The sequence below is a fragment of the Haliotis rufescens genome, unplaced genomic scaffold, assembly GCF_023055435.1.
Source record: "Haliotis rufescens isolate VD_foot unplaced genomic scaffold, xgHalRufe1.0.p SCAF_6, whole genome shotgun sequence".
Taxonomy (NCBI): Eukaryota; Metazoa; Mollusca; class Gastropoda; order Lepetellida; family Haliotidae; genus Haliotis; species Haliotis rufescens.
In genome coordinates this window covers 55,956,269-55,972,249 of record NW_025964334.1, presented here as the reverse complement: position 1 = coordinate 55,972,249, position 15,981 = coordinate 55,956,269, and the positions used below count along the sequence as shown (strand labels likewise).

The 15,981-nt window shown below is 44.0% G+C and overlaps 1 protein-coding gene across 4 annotated transcripts in view; it reads right to left on the bottom strand.

Moving 5' to 3' along the window:
* Window positions 1-1,633: 1,633 nt before the first annotated feature.
* The window catches only part of LOC124146870 (glycoprotein 3-alpha-L-fucosyltransferase A-like), a 152,206-nt gene continuing 137,858 nt past the window's right edge, over window positions 1,634-15,981 (bottom strand). For all 4 annotated transcript variants that reach the window (XM_046517386.2, XM_046517391.2, XM_046517385.2 and 1 more), the window contains one exon: window positions 1,634-5,541. In XM_046517386.2, the coding sequence (XP_046373342.2) occupies window positions 5,199-5,541 (343 nt within the window). In that variant the 3' untranslated portion in view covers window positions 1,634-5,198. The remainder of the gene's footprint in view (window positions 5,542-15,981) is intronic.

Sequence of the window (15,981 nt, the reverse complement as noted above, 5' to 3'; positions counted from 1 at the left end):
TATCAACAATGTACGGAGCCGGTAGAAATGGCGTCAGTGCTTTCTTCTCTTCGCTTCTGCACAGCAGCGCCCCAAGCAGTGTGGGTGAAGGTCGCGTCAACGTTATTTATACCACGAAGCACAATGCGACCAAGGTCGTAGGCGTTTAAACCTACAAGCGCGGTATGGTACAAATCCAGGATCAGCTGGATTCGAACCCGCGGTCAGCGGATCCTGGTAAAGTAAGGCGAGTAAGACGTTGAGTTTGTTATGGTGTCTGTACAGGGCCGTTCCACAAAGCGATGTTAGCGCCACGGCTGTCGTAAGTCAGTGTTATAGGTGTTAAGATCGTTTTGTGGAACAAGAACTCGAGATTATTCTCCTCCTAATGACAGAACATATTAACCAAACATTTATATATCTAGTTTGTATTGGTTGGTTGGTTTGTTGTTTAATGCCACACTCAGCAATATTCCAGCTATATGACGGCGGTCTGTAAATAATCGAGTCTGGACCAGACAATCCAGTGACTGATATCATGAGCATCGATCCACACAGTTGGGATCGATGACGTGCATCAACCAAGTCAGCGAGCCTGACCACCCGATCCCGTTAGTCGCCTTTTACGACAAGCATAGTCGCCTCTTACGACAAGCATAGTCGCCTCTTACGGCAAGCATAGTCGCCTCTTACGGCAAGCATAGTCGCCTCTTACGACAAGCATAGTCACCTCTTACAAGCATAGACGCCTCTTACGACAAGCATAGTCGCCTCTTACGACAAGCATAGTCGCCTTTTACGGCATAGTTTGTATTCATATAATCTAGTCATGTCTATTAATATCTGACTACAGCTCTCCCTCTGCTTGTGTGCGTACGTATGTCTGTCGGTGTGTGCGTGCCTGCGCGTGTGTTTAATCTAACACTAACTACATCCACACAACAGAGGACCATAAAGGGGATGGATGGATGATGGATTAGCGTAGCTTGGCAATCCAAGCAAATTTCATTGTAGGTCAACTAACTGAACCCATTTGTTGCTTCCCCTTGACTTAATAAATACCCAAGTTACGCAGAGACAGGGTCTAAGTTTTAAATGAATAATTACGACGCCAAACCGGAGATGAGCCGCTTGTAAGACAAGTTTTGCTAATGACTTACATTTTCAAAACTTACTGATATGTGATGTCATGAGTGAGTGAGTGAGTGAGTTTGGTTTAACGCCGCCTTTAACAGTATTCCCGTTATATCGCGGCGTGGCAGCTAAATGTGGGAGGAAAGCCCGAAGTGATGCAGGTCTCAGACGTTTACCACTTTGATGAAACCTACGAGCACGGGTATGGTGCTGACAAACCTAGAAACATAATTGGGGCGAACCGGGATTCGAACCCACAATCATAGGTTTCTGGCGTGCCCAAGGGACGCAACTCTGTACAGCGAATTGCGGCGCCATAGACGACTGGGCCATCCATGCCCCCGAATTATCCGTGAATATTCACTATAGTCACTACCAAGCATCTCCTTCAAAGAGATGGGAACTTCTAACATGGCAATATGATGACAGCGGTTTTTGTTTCTGAAATGGAATGTCTCCAGCTAACACATAACAAATTCATCAACACTTCATAAACTTACATAAAACAACAAGTCTTGTAACGATCTCAATATTTACAAAACCAAAACAAGCAACTTTGTACAATTCATTAGTAACCCACATTCATGGCAACCCGAATTCGCTACACAACTGGTAACACATTCGACTTTAAGGGAGTGAAACGGACCCAGCAGTGTTGACATACAAGGGAGCAGTCTTGGGACAAACCGTGAGAAGTCAAGAACACCGACTCTTTTCATGTTACAGTTAACTACGTTTAACGAACTGGTGGATATAACGAACTGGCGGATATAACGAACTGTTTTTTTGGTCCCAGCCATTTGCGGTATATATGCTTAAAATATGTTTATAACGAATTACGGTTATAACGAACTAAAATTAGTGGTCCCTTTAAGTTCGTTATAGTGAGTGAGTGAGTATGGTTTTACGCCGCTTTTAGCAATATTCCAGCAATATCACGGCGGGGGACACCAGAAATGGGCTTCACACCTTGTACCCATGTCGGGAATCGAACCCGGGTCTTCGGCGTGACGAGCGAACGCTTTAACCACTAGGCTACCCGACCGCCCCTTAAGTTCCTTATAACCGTAGTTTACTGTACTATAGTTAATCTGCCATGACCTGTAACATGAACAAATCGGGTTTTCCCTGACTTTTTTTGAGTGGTATAAAACAGATGTTCTAACGTCGTTAAAGACGATAATTCGAGAGAGACAGTTTTAGACGAGAGTCGAAGAACATGGAGTGAGTGAGTGAGTTGGGTTTAACGCCGCTTTTAACACTATTCAAGTTAAATCACGGCGTGTCAGCTTAATGTGGGAGGAAAGCCCGCAGTGATGCAGTCTCAGACGTTTACCACTTCGGTGAAACCCACAAGCACGGGTATGGTGCTGACAAACCTAGAAACATAATCAGGGCGATACGGGATTCGAACCCACAAACATAGGTATCTGGCGTGCCCAAGGGACGCAACTCTAAACAGCGACTAGCGACGCCTAAGAGGTCACCCTTGCCCCTCGAATAATAGCGGACCATGGTAGTTCACTAAAGAAATTCAAGCATACAATTTCTCTGAATGAAACACCGGGTTGTGTTTGATCAGCTCGTGAAAGCTGTTATATGTTTAGATAAACCCAGGTCACAGCTACTATTTAAAGATGTTTGAAAAACTCCCTGGAATCGACAACACTGCCTTCTCCCAACACTACAACAACACTTCACAAACACTAAGAGCATAGTGTGTCTGTACAAAAACAACGAAAACAATATATTTTCAAAAATAGAAAATATCAATAACGGTAGTATTATATATCAAATCATAAACACATACATTTGGTATTAACAGCGACTTGATAATGAATACCTTGTTCTTATCGCTACATGGCGTCAATATTGCCGATGCAACTGTAATTTAAACTCACACATTCGCTACAGTCGTCTGCCACCGTTTCAGTGCCCTCGGAGTTCAATCCATTCGTCACCACTCGCCCCTTTCCGTAGCCTGCAAGAAGACTCGTCCCCCTATCGATGAATGTTATGTGCGAAAATACGACAAACCAATCATAATGCGCGTATGATTTCAAGTTCTTCGTCAAAGAATCCCTCAGAAATATTTTTTTATTTTACATATGTCTTGCATCTAAGAATATACCTAAGACACCGTTAAATGTGTTCAATCATACTGTATAATTCCACATGTCTCGATGTGCTTTAAATTGCATCTGAAATATATATAATACATGGGGAAATAAATGTGAACCATTACGCAACGAGTTGACAATTGTTTTAGGTATGCCCGTCTGCGCTAAGACGGAACCCGGTCGCAAAAATGGCCATGAGAGGGGCACGAGTCGCTATTCGGCTTGTCCCGGAATAACACGAGTTGGGTCACGAATGAGTTCAATCGTCACAACTCGCGCCTTTCCGTCCCCGGTTTGTCCGGAATGACACGAGTGGTCACGAATGTGTACTGGGATCGGTGGACCAATCCGAGCTTACCCGGGGTAGCATTGGCCGCGTCAATCACTAAACCAAGTACAAGGCCACCGGAGCATTAATATTCTGATGGTTAAGAAAGCAGTTAACGTTTCAAGGAATGGAGATTATCTTCGTGGCCCTGAAGCTCTGTCTTATCGAAAACATTACCTATATTCACCCGGTTTAATTATCAACAGGAGAGGAGGCCATATTTCAACCAGATACTCAACTGACTGTCATGTGACACAAGCTATCTTTTTCCAATCACGAACCTCGGCTATTTCAAATAGTTTGTCCTATCTAAATTAATTCAATGTATCCCCGCGCACCAGTAAATATTTAATCCGCAGGGTTATTGATTTTCTGATTAAGCGAAACTGGGTGAACATACGTATGAATTATATTTGTCATGGTAATGTATATGTATCAGATTTATAACAGTTACTGTAGAAGAATACAATACATACTGTTTCACATCTGGTCATTTTAAGCCAAAGTCAACCTGTAAGCGATAGATTCGTGTCGCCGGCTGCATTGCAGCTGGTACCCTAGCAATCAGTGAATTATTTAGTGCGATATTTGACAAACGCTATCGTCACGACCCAACATACACACGGTAGCCTGGTCGCCAATATTCCCCGCCAACGCAAAAAAACCCCGCGGGTTATTGAATGTGTAGAAAAGTGATGACGCATGACAATTACATCTCTTTTCACAACAACGTAACCAAGGAAACGAAGATAACCCCAACCGATGTGAAGAACGGAGCATGACTACATAAGATCTTATATATGTAAGATTCATTGAATCACAAGATTATGGATTCAGTACGGAGATTAAGTCTTCAGTTATCGTGGATGCAAATGTCATGTTTATCTTAATACATATTTGTATCATTTCTGAACTTAATTTCATTTGAATAGTTTTGGTCTCCGCTCTTTTAACAAAACTACCGTGAATACGTGTATTTTTTCCAGACAAATTTATTTTTTAAAGAAGAAAGAAAAAAATTAACCATGTAGTCTTTGTTCAGTTAGATTATTTCAAACCGGCTCTGAGGCCAGCGTCGGAAAGCGTGACAGGCGAATGAACGGAAAGACGGACGGATGAAACCCGATTTCTCTGTCACCCGTCAAATATCTCCCACGGTGGGTGTGACAAAGGCAGGGGTATACGTAGCTATAGTCACAACCATGCAGGTTTTAATAGCGAACGTTCTTTAAAAAAAACCATTTTAAGACCTCATAAAAAATGACTTGAGCTTGTTACTTCAACGATAAATATCCCCACACAACACACCAATGCTTACACCCACAAATTCCAACAACAATCGGAAACTTGATCTTCCGACCCAAACTTGGCCCCGTTTCCATGGAGATTTCTGCCCATGCATATGCACATTCAACCTAATGTGACACATACGAATATAAACACATCTTTCCAAAATCTTGGTAATTGAGATTTAGAAAATAATTATAAAAATATTGCATCTTGGAACGTAGATTGTCCGAAGGCAGCAACAGACTGGATTTGCCGGTCGACGGGGAATCGCCGTCACGGTAGATAACTCTTGCATCACAGAAGATCACAGACGATAGTATTGTTCTTAAACATCTCGATCCCACTCATCAGCTCAGCTCCATCGATTTATTCCGCCAAGATTCCTTCCCTATACAAACATGAGGCCCGCGCCACCAATTGTCAACGTCCGAAAACCAAGATGGCGGCCTGGAATCAACGTCGTGAAGCAGACTACATATCCTACACCAGAAGAACGTGTTTATGAACGATCCTGTTCCTTTCCAGAGAAAATACTCATTATACAAATCCTCGTTCTGGTCCAAATGCTTCAAGTACTCCGCCAAAGCACTGGGGCTCTCGAAGTCGTCCACGTGGATGAAGGAATGGGGCGGCGCAGCTCGCCTGTAGTCCGACGGAGATCCTCCCATCACAATAGGAATGACGTCATGTCTGAAATAAACAAATATCAATATCTGAGGGTTTGACAAACGAGCTGATCCACCAGACTTTGAGAGTGTTTGTTTGTTTGTTTGTTGTATAACACCGCACATAGTAATATTCCAACTATATGACGGCGGCTTTACGCCACTATATTCTAGCAATATCACGTCGAGGGACACCAGAAATGGGCTTCACACATTGCACACGTTGGGAATTGAACCCAGGCCTTCAGGTTGACGAGCCAATGCTTTAACCACTGGGCTACCCTTACCCACTAGACAAACGACTGTAAACAATGATAACATCATTAAACCATGTCCAACCGTTCACCTCAGATATGCACAAGTGAATGAATATTGTTTTACGTCAGTTGTATTCAACCTTTATCACGGTCGCAACTTTATCTAACATCACGAGTAACAATTTATGAGGTTTGGCAACGAAGTCACACAATCAGCCAGGCCAATTAATTCCTCATTCAGAATTTGGCTCTTTCGACACGGTTAGGGTAATTGGGACATATTAGGGGAGAGGTTGGTTCTTGTGTCCAATTAACCCCCACGGGAAGGGGTTTCTGAGCCCAAGGAACCCCCACGGGCAGAGGTTTGTTCTTGTTCTTACGGCAGACAATGGGGTGTGAACGGGCAGTTGTGATACTGAGGTTCAAGGTGAGGTGAGGTGAAATTGGGTTTAACGTCGCGTCCAAGATTATTGCACTTATATAGCGACGTGCATGCACGTGTGTGTATGTGTGGCTGCTTGTACTAGTCCGGACTGATGCCGATTTATAGTGCTAGCTCACTGAGATACCATGCCGCAGTTTAACATGAATACCCCACTCAGACACAGTATACTGACTCCGAGCCGACCAGTCCTTGTTTTAGCCCCTTAATGCCGAGCGCCAGACAGGGTAACAAGAAGTACCATCTTTTAACGTCTTTTTGTATGACGCGGCCCGGGATCGAACCCTGGACCTTCCGCTCTCCGGGCGGACGCTCTACCACAAGACCACGGAGGCGGTCTAATGAGGTTCAAACAACGGGACCTATATTTGTTGTTCATGAGACGTGAGGAGATTTTTTTTATATAAAAATGGCACCAAAATTACTATCAAGAAACTATGTATATTAGAGAAATGCTTTTAAAATAGATATTTGTAAAATATTGTTGGTGTAGTAGCCCAGTGGTCACAGTGGTCAAAGCGTCGGATCGTCAGTCCGGGTTCGATTCCTCACATGGGTACTATGCATGAAGCCCATTTATGTTGTCCGTCGTGATAGTACTAGAACATTGCTAGAAGCAGCGTAAAAACCATATTCACTCACTCAGCATCGTGGAACGCATATGTTATGTTGATGTTATTAGCGAATTTTCCGAATTAATCATCATCATCATCATCATCATCATTGGTTGTGGATCAAACAAACCAGATGTTGAAAGCGAGAGCATCGTATGATTCTGTCAGGGTACGATTGCAACCCCCGCCGTGATATTGCTGGAATATTGCTAAAAGCGGCGTAAAACCATACTCACTCACTCATTCACTGATCACTGAGGTCAAGCTGCAGCCACCGTGAGTGAGATGTGTTTTACGCCGCACTCGGCAATATTCCTGTTATATGATGGCGGTCTGTAAATAATCGAGTCTGGACCAGACAATCCAGTGATTGACATCATGAGCATCGATCCATGCAATTGGAGTGAAGTGAGTGAGTGAGTGGGTTTATGCCGCTTTAAGCAATATTCGAGCAAATATCACCACCACTTTCTACTAAACCCGATTGTACAATTACGACTTTATCGCGAGCATGTGTTTATGAATCACTAAGCAATAGAACCGACACCCTGGGCCCACTTGCACAAAGCGATCTTAGCGCTCAACTATTGTAAGCCTATGTTAAAGTATGGGAGTTAAGATCATCTTAGCGCTAAGATCGCTTTGTGCAAGTGGGCCTAGGTGTTCCCGAACACCCATAAACTTAGCGCTAAGATCGCTTCGTGAACCGGGGCCCAGGCTAGGGAACCCCATGAGCGCGCCTGATCAACGCGGGTTGCTGGAGAAATCATATGATCCGACTCGGGGCGACTCTAAAACATGGCTGCTTGCGTGCTCTCACATATCGGGCGCTTAGGACGTTACACATTACCAATCCTTTCTTTGTCTGGCATACACTGGATTATTTACAGCCTATCGTCATTAGCTTGAACATTACTGAGTGCGGCGATAACAACAGACAAAAAAAAACCTTCGCGGTAAAGGGGCGCAACCCACGGACAGCAAATCACGGAACCACCCAGACATTTATAATGCAGTACCTAAAAAGTGGTTGATGTTAAATAACTGATAATGGACGGCGGTCAATAATGGAGTCTGGACAACACAAGCCAGTGATTGACATCATGAGCATCAATGTACGCAAATGGGATACGAAGACAAGCATCTAGACTAACATTTAGTCTCTGAAATCTTATATTACACAATATCCTTCTTGACTCTAAAAATCCATTTAGTCTCTGAAATCTTATATTACACAATATCCTTCTTGACTCTAAAAATCCATTTAGTCTCTGAAATCTTATATTACACAATATCCTTCTTGACTCTAAAAATCCATTTAGTCTCTGAAATCTTATATTACACAATATCCTTCTTGACTCTAAAAATCCATTTAGTCTCTGAAATCTTATATTACACAATATCCTTCTTGACTCTAAAAATCCATTTAGTCTCTGAAATCTTTTATTACACAATATCCTTCTTGACTCTAAAAATCCATTTAGTCTCTGAAATCTTATATTACACAATATCCTTCTTGACTCTAAAAATCCATTTAGTCTCTGAAATCTTATATTACACAATATCCTTCTTGACTCTAAAAATCCATTTAGTCTCTGAAATCTTTTATTACACAATATCCTTCTTGACTCTAAAAATCCATTTAGTCTCTGAAATCTTTTATTACACAATATCCTTCTTGACTCTAAAAATCCATTTAGTCTCTGAAATCTTATATTACACAATATCCTTCTTGACTCTAAAAATCCATTTAGTCTCTGAAATCTTATATTACACAATATCCTTCTTGACTCTAAAAATACATTTAGTCTCTGAAATCTTATATTACACAATATCCTTCTTGACTCTAAAAATAATATTTTTTTCTCTATGCTGTGGAATAGAGCTAGCTTGAGCTGGCTAGACTTGCTTTTGTATGCATTTCTAGATTATTATTTTTTCATAAAATAAATATATTCCACGGTCACGGTGCAGGACTAACAAGCATCAAAAGGAGCCCGACCACGTTAGTCGTCTCTTACGACAAGCATAGGTTGGTGAAGACGGGTCTATCATTGAACGAGAATAAATCACAGCAATATACTGCTTAAACAAATAATAGCAAACCTACTCCCTTTTCCTCGAAGGTTGACATTTGCGATTAACGATTTCTTAGTGGCTACATTTGATGCCCATTTAAAACGGGGCGTGTATATGTGAGAGAGTAAGTGAGCTGGGTTTAACGCCGCTTTTAACAGTATTCTAGTTAAATCATGGCGTATCAGCTTAATGTGGGAGGAAAGCCTGAAGTGATGCAGGTCTCAGACGTTTACCACTTTGATGAAACCCACGAGCACGCTCTGGTGCTGACAAACCTCGAAACGTTATCGGGGCGAACCGGGATTCGAACCCACGATCATAGGTTTCATCCGGGCCCAAGGGACGACTGGGCGCGTGGATAAGGTTTCATATCAAGAAAACAATGAACAAGACTGCTCTGATTTCAGTGAGACACGAACAATGAGACAGCTGAGGTATTAGTGGCTATAGGGATACGTTCAATGTTTGTCATATTACACTGCAAAATATACACAATGCACAGCAGCACGCATCGGTCGATCGATGCGTTCCCTGATACGACCCATATTGTTATGATAAATATTGATCGTCATGTCAAATGTATTTGTTCGGGCAGTAAGTCAACAATTCGTCTTAATAATATTTTTATATCGCGCAAACAGGGTTAGAAACTGTTTTTGACCACTTGTCCTCATAATGATAACATACAGCAAAACCCTTAAAATTGGCCAATTTCTACTAGTCCTTAGGATACCTTTACCATTGGGCAGTTTGGTAAGGACTACAGGACTAGTGCCAATTTCTAACGCTGGCAAATATTGCCCTACATCACTACAATGTACAGTCGAACTTCGATGTGTCGAACTCGTGGGGACCTGGAAAAAGGTTCGAGACATCAGGTCAATGTTAAGCTTCATTTGGATACTTTGGACTTCCAAATGAGCTCGACACAAACGTTAATTCGACACAACGAGGTTCGACTGTATTTGTGAAGAATCCTGCATGTACTTGAGGGCACACCGTTTTTGACTTCAAACCTACTTGTGCTTTCGTTCAAAGCCGCACTCAGTAATAGTCCAGCTATATGACAGCGGTCTGGAAAAATTCGAGTCTTGACTAGTTAATCCAGTGAATGACAATAAGAGCATCCATCTACGCAATGGGGATACGACGACAATCCAAGTGGCTCAACCAAGTCAGCGAGCCTGATCCCGTTAGTCGCCTCTTACGACAAGCATGTGTTGCTGAAGACCTATTCTACCCCGGATCTTCACGGGGCCCGTTCAAATCACTGATGCAGAAAAGAGTTATGAGTGTACTGAAAACTGGACCCGGTTCCACAAAGCGATCTTAGCGGTAAGATGATCGTAACTCCCATAGACCGCCTCCGTGGTCTAGAGGTAGAGCGTCCGCCCGGAGAGCGGAAGGTCCGGGGTTCGATCCCCAGCCGCGTCATACCAAAAGACGTTAAAAGATGGTACTTGTTGTTACCCTGTCTGGCGCTCGGCATTAAGGGGCTAAAACAAGGACTGGTCGGCTCGGAGTCAGTATACTGTGTCTGAGTGGGGTATTCATGTTAAACTGCGGCATGGTATCTCAGTGAGCTAGCACTATAAATCGGCATCATTCCGTACTAGTACAAGCAGCCACACAAACACACACACGTACATGCACGTCGCTATATAAGTGCAATAATCTTCGACGCGACGTTAAACCCCATTTCACCTCAGCTCACAGTAACTCCCATACTTAAACATAGGCTTACGACAGTCGTAGCGCTAAGATCGCTTTGTGGAGCGGGTCCCTGGGCAATAGTTGACGTCTAACCGCTCAGGTCCAGGTACTGCATTGATTGTGCCATTGAGTAAGTTGCAATCGATATCATATCAGTAGACGAGCTAAGCAAGTGCTAATTTTGTATACAGTCGACGTCTGGAAATATATGTTCTGAACACGGTTAAATCTGCACATGGGCTAATTCTGTACACGTGGTATTTTCTGTACGCCAGGTTAATACTGTACACCTGGTAAACCCGTGAAGATCCGGGGTAGAGAGGTCTTCAGCAACCCATGCTTGCCGCAAAAGGCGACTTTGGTTGTCGTAAGAGGCGATTAACGGGATCGGGTGGTCAGACTCGCTGACTTGTTGATGCATGTCATCGTATCCCAACTGTATGGATCGATGCTCAGGATGTCAACCACTCGATTGTCTGGTCCAGACTGGATTATTTACAGACCGCCGTCATATTGCTGGAGTGCGGCGGTAAACAACAAATAAACAAACAAACAAACACTTAGTTAATTCTGTGAACTAGCTTATAGCTGTACGCGGGGTTAACGCGACTGGCTGGGTTAATGGCATGGTGGTAAGTAATCTCGTGGTTAAAGCGCTCGCTCGTGTCACAGAACACCCATGTTTGATTTCCCTCATGACAATACAAGCGGGTCACCCACTCCTAAACTCACGGGACCCAGGCCCAGTCATGCGACGCACGGTGTTTGTCAAGTCAGCGCTTGCCCGTGGCAGACGTATTTAAGTCGTATTTATCTCTTCTCCAGGGTGTCTGACTAAGCTGTTGTTAGTACGACCTCCACAAAGAGGGTGTACAGTTGCTAGGGGCAACCACTGGGATATTTACATAAGTGTTAATGTTTACGCTCGCTGAAAGACGATAAGGGTGAGGTCCAAGGCCACAACAAATGGATTATTTCTTGTTTAACGCCTTAATATTCCAGGTAAATGACAGCGGTCTGTAAATAATCCAGTCTGGACCAGATAATACAGTGATTGACATCATGAGCATCGATCTACGCAATTGGGATACGATGGCATGCATCAACCATGTCAGCGAGCCTGACCACACGATCCCGTTAGTCGCCTCTTACGACAAGCATAATCGCCTCTTTCGACAAGCATGGGTTGCTGAAGACATATTTTGCCCCGGATCTTCACGGGTCTAAGTGTACAGGGTGTCGCCTCTTTCGCATGTATGTGTTGCTGAAGACCGGATTCTAATCCGGATCTTGACGGGTGAATTGTTTGTCGTCATAATCGTCATATGGTGTTTGGTCGAAACTAAACAGTTGGTGGCGATGCAATTTTCAAACAGAAGAACCGCCTCCGTTGTCTAGAGGTAGAGCGTCCGCCCGGAGAGCGGAAGGTCCGAGGTTCGATCCCCGACCACGTCATACCAAAAGACGTTAAAAGATAGTACTTGTTGTTACCCTGTCTGGCGGAGGACTGGTCGGCTCGGAGTCAGTATACTGTGTCTGAGTGGGGTATTCATGTTAAACTGCGGCATGGTATCTCAGCGTGCTAGCACTATAAATCGGCATCAGTCCGGTCTAGTACAAGCAGCCACACACACATGTGCATGCACGTCGTTATATAAGTGCAATAATCTTGGACGCAACGTTAAACCCAATTTCACCTCACCTCAAACAGAATACAGTAAAATAAGTCAATATTTACATCCTTTATTATAACATCCTACACTATGTATGTTCGTTTGTTCGTTCAACGCCGCACTCTTTCGGTTTAGTCAGTGTGTCAGCTTGATGCGGGGCGAAAGCCTGAAGTGACGCAGGTCTTGGACGTTCACCAATTAGGTGAAACCCACAAGCTCAGTCGCCTCTCAGGACAAGCATAGTCATCTCTTACGACAAGCATGGATTGCTGGCGACCTATCCTTCCCTGGGTCTTCACGACAAGCGATGCTTGAACCACTAGTGAGTGAGTGAGTTGGGTTTTACGCCGCTTTTAACAGTATTCCATTTATATCACGGCGTGTACGCTTAATGTGGGAGGAAAGCTCGAAGTAATGCAGGTCTCAGACGTTTACCACTTCGGTGAAACCCACGAGCACGGGTATGGTGCTGACAAACCTAGATACATAATCGGGGCGAACCGGGATTCGAACCCACAATCATAGGTTTCTGGCGTGCCCAAGGGACGCAACTCTGCACAGCGAATCGCGGCGCCTTAGACGACTGGGCCACCTGTGCCCCTGCTTGAACCACTAAACGACCTCGAGTTGATGAATAGGGAAGTGAGTGAGTGGGTGAGCGAGCGTGCTTGGTTGGTGAGTGATTGATTGAGTGAGTGAGTGATTTTAAGGGCTGCTCTAAGCAATATCACAGCAGGGGAATCAGACATTTTTGATTTTGATATTGTACCCACTGTACCCATATGAGGTGAGGTGAAATGAGGTTTAACGTCGTGTCCAAGATTATTGCACTTATATAGCGACGTGCATGCACGTGTGTGTTTGTGTCAGTGGCTGCTTGTACTAGTCCTGACTGATGCCGATTTATAGTGCTAGCTCACTGAGATACCATGCCGCAGTTTAACATGAATACCCCACTCAGACACAGTATACTGACTCCGAGCCGACCAGTCCTTGTTTTAGCCCCTTAATGCCGAGCGCCAGAGAGGGTAACAACAAGTACCATCTTTTAACGTCTTTAGGTATGACGCGGTCGGGGATCGAACCCCGGACCTTCCGCTCTCCGGGCGGACGCTCTACCACTAGACCACGGAGGCGGTCCTGTACCCATATGAGGAACTGAACCACGGTCTTCGGCGTATTGATCAAACTCTTTAACCACAAGGCCACCCCATACTGTTACCATCCTATCCGCCGATATTGCCCGCAAAGACGAGTCATGATACTCTCAAGGTGGATCGAGGGCACGGTCGGCCCAGTCGTTTAAGGCGCCGCAATTCGCTGTGCAGAGTTGCGTCCCTTGGGCACGCCAGAAACCTATGATTGTGGGTTCGAATCCCGGTTCGCCCCGATTGTTTCTAGGTTTGTCAGCGCCCTATCCGTGCTCGTGGGTTTCACCGAAGTGGTAAACGTCTGAGACCTGGATCACTTCGGGCTTTCCTCCAACATTTAGCTGCAACGCCGTGATATGACTGGAATACTGTTAAAAGCGACGTTCAACCCAACTCACTCACTCAGGGTGGATCGTTATGTTCAATACAAGTAGTACATAGAACAATTTAAGTTTTCTTCTCGACAACGTCTTATTCTGAAATGTTCATCAAATGTTACAGTTTCTATTTTCTAACATACAAAACAATTACGACTCTTATACCACAAACCATAGCATCCTGTACCACGAGGTAACAGGACCATGCGAACGAAACAATGACACTCTCATCACAAAGTCTGAAGTAACAGGTCGCATGATGACAAGGAGATATCCGTTACACTTCAGTTTGCTTGAATCAGACAAGGAATAACTATAACATGAATGAAAGGCACGCTGACCCAGTTGTCGAACGCGCCGCAATTCGCATGCCAGAGACCAAAGCTCATACAGTTTTGTTTGTTTGTTTGTTTGTTGTTTAACGCCGCACTCAACAAGATTCTAGCTGTATGACGGCGGTCTGTAAATAATCCAGTCTGGACGTGACAATCCAGTGATTGATATCATGAGCATCGATCCACGCAACTGAGAAACGATGGCATGCATCAACCACGTCAGCGAGCCTGACCACCCGATCCCGTTAGTCGCCTCTAACGAAAAGCACAGTCGACTCTAACGAAAAGCACAGTCGCCTCTAACGACAAGCATGGGTTGCTGAAGACCTATTCTAACCCAGATCTTCACGAGTCATTTAAAGAAGTTACACCTTCATTTGTCCAACCTGTCATTAACTGAGATGATAATAAAAATATAAACTTGAACAAACATGAAGCCCTCATATCCCCAGCCAATATGACATGTTCTGTTGCGTGCAAGGCAAGAAATATTTTCAAGATCAGCTCCGGAAACGAGCACAACCGCCATTTTCAGTCTAAGTCAAAGTCGTTGCCATGGAAACTCGAAAAATATTTTTTTCAAAAATCCCAAACAATCAAAAGTTACCACTTCACCACTAGACCTATCCATGTGCCAAGTTTGGTTAAGATATCGCTCAAGGGTTTTGAGTTCTGCTCCGGAAACGAAACCTGACAGACGGAAGGACGAACGGAAAGACTAAAGGACGGACGGACGGACACTACCCATCCCTATATCACCCTTCCACTTCGCGGCGGGGAATAATAATGGGTATTTGAAACCAACCTGTTTCGGTCGGTCCCTAAACAGATTTCTTTTTGTTGAAGTGTGTGGCTCCACAGTATCTGGCCCCTATACACTATACACACAATTCGACGCACAGTCTTCTGGTCTGTTTGAACAGCCATTTGGAAGATTTCTACACAATAAGCATTCAATGATATGATATTGAAATAGAAATAGCAGTTTGTTCAGGCGCAGTGTCGCGAATCTGAATCTGGTGATAGCAACTTGGCAACGCGAAGCCGAGTTACGGCTTAATCTCTAACGCCAATATGAGCTGTTATTTGACACAGTGAAACCACAAACATACCTACAGACAATCCGATATCCTACGTTCAGCATGGATCTAAGCCGGATATTCACACACGTAACGGTATATCTACTTGAAAACAGGCATAACGTATGTTATCGTTATATAAATTAGCTGTGGGTAGGTTGTCCGTGCCTGTTTAATGCTGTATACCCCCCCCCCCCCCCCTAAAAAAGAAAGAAAGAAAGAAAGAAAGAAAAATAAGAAAGAAAAAAAATCCAGTAACTGATATCATGAACATCGATCCACGCAATTGAGATACAATGGCATGCATCAACCAAGTCAGCCAGCCTGACCACCCGATCCCATTAGCCTTTTACGACAAGCACAGTCGCCTTTTAAGACAAGCACAGTCGCCTTTTAAGACAAGCACAGTCGCCTTTTAAGACAAGCACAGTCGCCTTTTAAGACAAGCACAGTCGCCTTTTACGACAAGCACAATCCCCTACAACTACAAACAGGGGTTGCTGAAGACCAATTTAAACCCGGAACTTCGGTATTTTCCATACTCCTTTCCCTAACCACCAAGAGGGCCAGTTGCGTATTTAACCGAGTGATCGATCCTATAAGCTTCCTGGAGCAGTCAACCATGGCCAGAATACTGCCTGATATTAGTTACAAGTTTTAGTTATTCAAACCTGACAAGCTAAGCAAGATCAATGACGCAACTAGCGCCTGAATGAACATTCATCTGTGAACACATGTGAACTCT